The 8573-nt window shown below is 34.3% G+C and overlaps 1 protein-coding gene across 1 annotated transcript in view; it reads right to left on the reverse strand.

Annotated features, from left to right (window-relative positions):
• Positions 1-6225, reverse strand: part of LOC106469101 (protein eva-1-like) — a 95210-nt gene extending 88985 nt beyond the window's left edge. The window contains exon 1 of the mRNA XM_022397514.1: positions 6104-6225. Coding sequence (XP_022253222.1) covers positions 6104-6209 — 106 coding nt within the window. The 5' untranslated portion in view covers positions 6210-6225. The remainder of the gene's footprint in view (positions 1-6103) is intronic.
• Between the last annotated feature and the right edge of the window lie 2348 nt (positions 6226-8573).

Below are 8573 nucleotides of genomic sequence, written 5' to 3' on the forward strand. Positions count from 1 at the left end.
TTTAAGCCATAAAACCAAGACACGCTCTGACTTCTCACATCTTTAAACTGGGACTCCTTTCCTTAGGGAAAATTATAAACAATAAATTATGAAAATAATAAGTAGCATCAAGAAAAAACAGCATTTTTACTTCGATATTGCTGTTAAAGTTACTTCTCTAATGAGTGCTTTCGTTGAGCTATTTCACTCAAAGAATGAAGTTGCAGCAACATATGTCGGGGCAAAGTAGATAATGTCTGCTATAACGAACAATAAGGGCACTAAAACAAAACACTTTCAAAGTTTTTCTGGATCATGCGTTTATATTAAAGTTGCCTAGAAACAAACTAAATTAAAAATGTTGAGTGAAAAGTTCCTATATTAATAAAAGATGGTAAAAACATGTGATATGTCTGCACATCACATTCTCCTCTCCTTCCCTCATCTTTGTTTCAGACTAGACTTCAAGCCAAAAATTAAATTAAATTTTAAACCAATTAAATTTAAACTTGCAACATGGTCAAAAAGTACATTAACGTTCCATCATCCTTACGAACGATTACACGCCACAAAGATGACGCAACCCTTAAACAAAGAACTACATTCAAATACAATAATACAAAACCCTTAAAGTATGCTTGGATATTATAGAGCCCTTTAAACTTGATTTGAAACCCCAAATACTACATTACACAATAAAATCATCAAAATAATTAAACAAACCTTTTTACACATGTTAGTCTTAATAACTGAAACATTATAGTCAACATCAAATAAGAAAGAAGAGCTAGTGCTAAAACTCCACTTTAATATCTAAGTGGCATGTCTATGTGTGTATATTTGGTATTATTAATTCTTTTAACGGGCATTTTTATTATATTTTATTTTCATTTGCCTCATGACACTTCATCAAAAAATTGCCTCATGACATTTCATCAAAAATTGCCTCATGACATTTCATCATGGCTTTAGAAAATGGTCGAAGTACATTTAGTGAAATACCGGAAAACACGTTCTAATAAAGGAGAAATATAAAATACATTAGACTCGTTAAGTTCACAAAAACGCTGAAATAAGAACATGGCTACAATGCGTTACAGTGTCGATGTGTCAAAACGTTATAAAAATAAAAATAGGGTTAAAATAGACTGGTCACATGAAGTAGAATGCGCTGGAATGAGGTAAATATACCGGTTTCGTGGAGCACAAATAAACACTACAGTATATAAAAAAGTAATAAGAATACATTACACCAGTATAAAAGTAGTAATAAAAATACGAGACTACTGCAGTGTCACAGCGGTATGTCTGCGGACTTACAACGCTAGAAACCTGGTTTCGATACCCGTGGTGGGCACAGATAGCCCATTGTGTAGCTTTGTGCTTAACTTCAAATAAAACAAAACAAGTAGTGTAACGTTGTTATCAAAGAAAAACGTCGTATTGGAAAGGAATGACCAATAATGTTTTGTATGTGGACAGATAAGCTCGTCAATTAAAATTATACTAACGCTTCATGTTGACCTTTGTGGCCTGTGGTTAGTGGGCCTGGACTATGGATACGAGGGTTTAGTGCTAAATGTTGTTACCAAGAGAATTAAAACTAGCCAACTATTGTGCTTAATGTTATTACCAAGAGAATTAAAACAAACCAGTCATAGTGCTTAATGTTATTACCAAGATAATCAAAACAAACCAATCATAGTGCTTAATGTTATTAACAAGAGAATTAAAACAATCCAATCATAGTACTAAATGTTATTACCAAGAGAATTAAAACAAACCAATCATAGTGCTTAATATTGTTACCAAGAGAATTAAGACGAACAAATCATAGTGCTTAATGTTGTTACCAAGAGAATTAAAACTAGCCAATCATGGTGCTCAATGTTGTTACCAAGAGAATTAAAACTAGCCTATCACAGTGCTTAATGCTGTTACAAGTGATTGCAAAGGAACCAATCACGATACTTAAACTTGGGAAATAAGGCATTTCAGGAAATTACATAAAATGCATAAAAAATCGTGTATCTCTCTAAGAAACCAGAGCAATAAAACGTTTAACTTAATTATGACTTGAGAAATATTTATTTAGAGTTTAGTGATAGTGAGGAAAATGGAGTCCTTTCTAAATACTAAAGATAATTCGGGTAAATATTCGAGATAATATATCTACTGCCTATGATTAGCCATACCCAATAAAACACACTTTTGTGAACTTCTAAAAGTTCAATGTATATTTGGAAATTGAATTTATGCAGTTTCAGTTTTGCACCTAAATACCAGAGAGTAACAGAACCATAAACTATTATCTAAAAATGTACTTCAAATTTTATGTACAGTAAAGAAAGCTACAATATGATCTTAGCATCATCAAATCATTCATGAACCTTTCATACAACAGAACAAGTATGATTATCTTTACTAAGCGCAAAAATCGCTTTTTCATTCCAAAAAGCACATCGACAATAAATAGATAAACAAATATATACAAAAAATAATGCACAGCACCCTCTGGGGGCCATTAGAATGTGGTACACATTTTAATTTATGGTTTGTACAACTCTGAAAATATTTCAAAACAACCCCTATGAAGAAGGCTTCTAAATTTTGTTACGTAAGACTGTCCAATGAAATCGTCTATCAAGAAGACATCTATACTTTGTTATCAATAAAGTTGATAGAATAGAGTTTTTGTTGTATCATTTGCTACCTTTTGGTGTTAGATATTAACATGATATAACATTAAAGGACAACAAGGGACCTTTTGGACCATGTGGGCCATCCCATCCACTAAATTAAGTTATATACAAAACAAACCATCAAAACCAGCCTTTATCATTCAAATATTATGAAACTTTCTCTTAAATTAACTAAACCTACCATATCCGAAGGCAACCCATTTTAAAGACCAACCACCCTGTTAGAAAAATAAAACTGTCTTAGCTAAAGGTGACTCCTTTCCTGTCAAATTGACATTTGTGTTCCCTAGTCTTACCATTTTAAACATTGATTGTATAATACTAAAGACATTGAAAACTGACGTTTTTACCACATATTCAATTAATCCATTCATGTACGTCCTTTAAACATTGGCTATATAATGTTGACTAGGCTGAGTTGACTTTTGTGGGGAGGACAGCAGCCGCGAAAGCCAAAATATCGCTGTTAGCTCATTATACGTTAATAACATCAGTGTTAGACAGCTAGTTGTTAGATCAGATATACGTTAATAACATCAATGTTAGACAGCAGGTTGTTAGATCAGTTATACGTTAACAAGATCAGTGTTAGACAGCAGGTTGTTAGTTCAGTTATATGTTAATAACATCAGTGTTAGACAGCAGGTTGTTTGATCAGATATACGTTAATAACATCAGTGTTAGATAGCTAATTGTTAGATCAGATATACGTTAACAACATCAGTGTTAGACAGCAAGTTGTTAGATGAGTTAGTTATACGTTAATAACATCAGTGTTAGACAGCAGGCTGTTAGATCATTAGAACGTTAACAACATCAGTATTAGACAGCAGGTTGCTAGATCAATTATACGTTAATAACATCAGTGTTAGACAGCAGGTTGTTAGATCAATTATACGTTTATAACATCAGTATTAGACAGCAGGTTGTTAGATCAATTATACGTTAAAAACATGAGTGTTAGACAGCAGGTTGTTAGATCAGTTATACGTTAATAACATAAGTGTTAGACAGCAGGCTGTTAGATCATTAGAACGTTAACAACGCCAGTGTTAGACAGCAGGCTGTTAGATCATTAGAACGCTAACAACGTCAGTGTTAGACAGCAGGCTGTTAGATCATTAGAACGCTAACAACGTCAGTGTTAGACAGCAGGCTGTTAGATCATTAGAACGCTAACAATAACCCCTTCAGGCAACAATATGTCAACCCCACTCTATCTAATATATCCAGTGCTGAGGAGGTTTTTCACCTAATACCAGTTCTCATCAGACCAGTTGGGATACAACAAATCCAGAAATGGTTGATACACTATTTATTTTTATAAAATTATGGTAAGGATTAAGGCCACATTAATATTATTTATTTTTTATTTTAATTAACTTTACCCATTACGCAGAAGAGATGACGAACCAACAAGTTAGTTTTGGTTTTAGATTACTTCCAGATAGAAAACTAGTGTTAAGAAACTTCCAAGGATGTGGACGATGATGAGTAAATTATCAAAATATAATATATTACATTTACATTTCTCATATCTTACTGAAGTGTTTTTCCGACGTTAAAACATCGTTTTAATCCATGTTATAATTCCGTTTATAGAATTAACAGCTGAGCTTCAAGCTAATAAAAAGCTTTGAAGTTGCGAGCTGGGAGTGTCCTAGTGTTTGGCGTGCCCAAATGTGAACACGTAGTTTCACAGTTTGTTATAAGAGTGACAGGCAAATCCCACTATCCCATTAGAGTAGCCTGAGAGTTGGACTAACAGCCTTCACTCTAGTCCACCAGTTCGAAATTTGGGACGAGTAGTGCACTTTTTTTTGTAGCTCTGCGCGAATATCCGAAACAAACAGACAGACACACAAACTCAATCTATTGCGGGGCTCTCGGAGGAAATATAAATGGGCCGTAACCATTTCTTTCCAGATACTTGACATAGTGGGTCTGATGTAGGTATTCGAACAACGTGGCCATCCCCTCTTTTGGAGTTGTAAAATTAGAAATTCAGCTCCATGGAAACGAACATATATTTTGGGAAGAGGCAAAACCGTGCCTCGAGAGCTCATTGTATGTTTTAATAAGATTGGAAATAGAAAAAACTCTTCTAAGTGTATGTTATATATAGTAGGTGAGGGTACTTTAAGGAAGAATAACTTGTATAAAGAACAATGTTTCTCCTTCTTCTTTGTTCTTGTTATTAAACCCATAACGATCTCATTAGATGACTCATTTAACTGATTAAGTTCTCGTGTCTTTAAGTTCAAAACCAAAAGTCTATAAATCTCTTCTCGTAGTATTTTTTGTACATCTTCTTACGTAAAACAAATTAGCCTATGTACACTGCCGTAAAAACATTAATGTAATTGAGTCAGGGAACTCTGGGTAATTAATGGATCATCTTTATAGTAAGATATATAAGACAAAACATGCTGTGGTTTGTTTACTCACCCTGTTTCGGTAGACTTAAAACTTGCTAGATTTTGTAAACCCTTAGTAAACTAACTGTTTATTCTGGTTTCACAGCAGCGGTAAAAGACTAATGTTCTGGATCATGAAACTTTGTTTGTTTGTTTGTTTTAGAGCAAAGCCAAACTGGGCTAGCTGCGGTTTCTACCGTATTTTAGCGTTGTAAGTCCGTAAACTTACCGCTAATCAGGACACTTTGTACAGATATCGGAATGTCGTTATTACTGACTTGTGATTAAAAACTGGCCTAGAAAAGTTTCGCGAAAAGTACATCATAGAATGATGATATTAAATACGTGAAAACATTCAAAGCGACTTAGAATATTAAACAGTATCGTATAGAAATATGAAAAATCTTTCCACAGTACAGTCTACGGGAAAATCAATACGATTATATAAATACACCAGATCTTTCCACAGTACAGTCTACGAGAAACTCAACATGATTATATAAATACACCAGATCTTTCCACAGTACAGTCTACGGGAAATTCAACATGACTATGTAAATACGCCAGATCTTTCCATAGTACAGTCTACGGGAAACTCAACATGATTATATAAATACACCAGATCTTTCCACAGTACAGTCTACGGGAAATTCAACATGATTATATAAATACACCAGATATTTCCACAGTACAGTCTACGGGAAACTCAACATGATTATGTAAATACGCCAGATATGAACAGGGGCGGCGGTAAAGGGTCCTGCTGGGGCTGAAGCTACCCCAAAATGTGCCTTAGCCTTCCCTATATTCCTGGCACCCAAAGATAACTTAGTTTTAATTTCACTTCTTACACACGATAGTATTGTGTGACCACACCTGAGCCTCCTCTCTAGGATGAGGGTGGCGTCGCTCCTGGATACAGAGAAAATGACTGCGATGAAAACTATTAAGAATATAAAAACTGTACGAAGTAAGAAGGAAATATTTGAGAGAAATAATACTTACGCAGGTTATCTGCGGTCAGCATTTCAAATACATTGGTCAAGATCAAAGTCCAAACCACCAGATATAACTTTGGTCTGTATATGTGGCTTCTCGCTCGCTCATTCATTCTTTTCTTGTTGGAACTTGAAGAACAAAACTTAAAAAATAACTAATCAGTTAATTAATGCGCATATATATATATATATATTAGCTAAGAATTTAATAAGTATCTGTTTAATTGTTACGGTTACACGTGAGATCCACGTGAATCGTCACGACAGATGAGACACCGTCTTCGACTATACATGGTCCGCTTGTTGTCACTAACATTTTACATCGAGTGATGTTTTCCCACCGCTAACAGCTGTTTCTCCTAGCTAAAAACACACTGCGAAACTGAATACCCCAGGTTTATTTACGGTTTTTCCCGCATGAGTGCGCTGTAAAAGTTGCACAGAGGCCCTTGAAGTTAATTATTTTCGTTCTAAGTGACTCGTAATACACTAAAACGAAAATTGACTTGTTTATGGTGACGACGCTTTTTTAGACTATAACTAAGCCTCTCATCATTTATACATATATATGTAAATATGATATATAGAGATTTCAGTATAATCAAGGTATTAAATAAACTAAATCGACGTATTTTCAAGCACATCAAAACTTCAAAATATTTGAATAAATTACACTCGTAATTATCTCTTGTTTTTTTTAATGAATAAGTTAAATATAAAAACTATATATCCATATTAAATATGATAATATGCTGTCTGGAACGGTACCTTTCTGATTCTGGACAGAAACAGAATATATTTTATGGTTGATTGAAAAAAATATTCCAACACGTTTTGAATCAAATAAAAAAAGTTTAAGCTTTATTTATTTGTATATATATATATTTTCAAAGAACGTGTCTTTGTTCTATTTAAAGTTTAAACGTTGATGGACATTTTTTCGTTTCTTTTATTTAGAATAAATTATATTTTCGGCTCGAATTGATTAATAGTTATGAAAATAGTCATGAAACATGATATATAGAATTTTGGATATTGTTTCAAGTAATTAAATAAGTTCATTAACTTTCATTGCTACATCAAGAAGCGAGTAGGACCGGTGTGGCCTAGCGGATAGCGTTTGTGGCTAAGTCACAGGGTCTTGGGTTCGAGACGAGATTAGCTGAACACAATCTGCACATTCAGTTGTGGACGCGTTAAATAAGTAGCAGTCACTTTCATTGTTACACCAAGAAGCGAGTAGGACCGGTGTGGCCTAGCGGATAGCGTTTAGGGCTAAGTCACAGGGTCTTGGGTTCGAGACGAGATTAGCTGAACACAATCTGCACATTCAGTTGTGGACGCGTTAAATAAGTAGCAGTCACTTTCATTGTTACACCAAGAAGCGAGTAGGACCGGGGTGGCCTAGCGGATAGCGTTTAGGGCTAAGTCGCAGAGTCTTGGGTTCGAGACGAGATTAGCTGAACACAATCTGCACATTCAGATGTGGACGCGTTATACAAGTAACAGTCACTTCCTTTATTCGGTCCAGAAACAGGACAAAGCCCTTGTGGCTGAGGGTTTTGCTGACCTTTTCTATAATCAGTCGTTGAGAATTATGAATGGCTAGACCTGAACTCTAGGTTTCTTTGACCTGGCAACTTAAATTCAGGTTGAAAATACTAACTGCAATAGAACCCACTGAGTTGTAGTTTTGATTCAGTCTAGAATACAGTTTAAGTTTTATCTTCATGATCAAACAGAAAATCTTTAATATATTTAATGATTTACTCAGATAAGTAATTTTAAATTTCTACTTACAGTTAATTAAAAGCTGCTGAATACTTATTAAAGTGAACTTAAAATGATAAAGTAGCTAAATTACAAAATGGACAGTTTTGACAATTATCGGATAAAATAAGAGCCAAAACTTCTGGCACAAAAACGGTTAAAAACTGGATAAAAACAAGTTTTTGATTAATTTCACTAGTGAGGAAAAAGAACATCAAATATCCATTTACTGTTTGCGTGTGTTTCATATCAAAGCCATTAAGATATCTGTTGTGTCCAATGTATGTTTCATATCAAAGCAATTAAGCTATCTGTTGTATTCAGTGGGTGTTTTATATCAAAGCCATTAACCAATATGCTGTGTCCAATGTGTGTTTCATATCAAAGCCATTAGGCTATCTGCTGTGTCCAAAGTACATATGATATCAAAGCCATCAAGCAAGCTGCTGTGTCAAAGGTATGTTTCATATCAAAGTCATTAAGCTATCTGCTGTGTCCAATGTGCGTTTCATATCAAAGCCATTAGGCTATCTGCTGTGTCCAATGTACATATGATATCAAAGCCATCAAGCAAGCTGCTGTGTCAAAGGTATGTTTCATATCAATGCCATTAAGCTATCTGCTGTGTTCAATGTATGTTTCATATCAATACCATTAAGCTATCTATTATGTCCAAATTGTGTTTCATATCAAAGCCATTAAGCTAT

The sequence above is a fragment of the Limulus polyphemus genome, unplaced genomic scaffold (assembly GCF_000517525.1).
Source record: "Limulus polyphemus unplaced genomic scaffold, Limulus_polyphemus-2.1.2 Scaffold3303, whole genome shotgun sequence".
Lineage (NCBI taxonomy): Eukaryota > Metazoa > Arthropoda > Merostomata > Xiphosura > Limulidae > Limulus > Limulus polyphemus.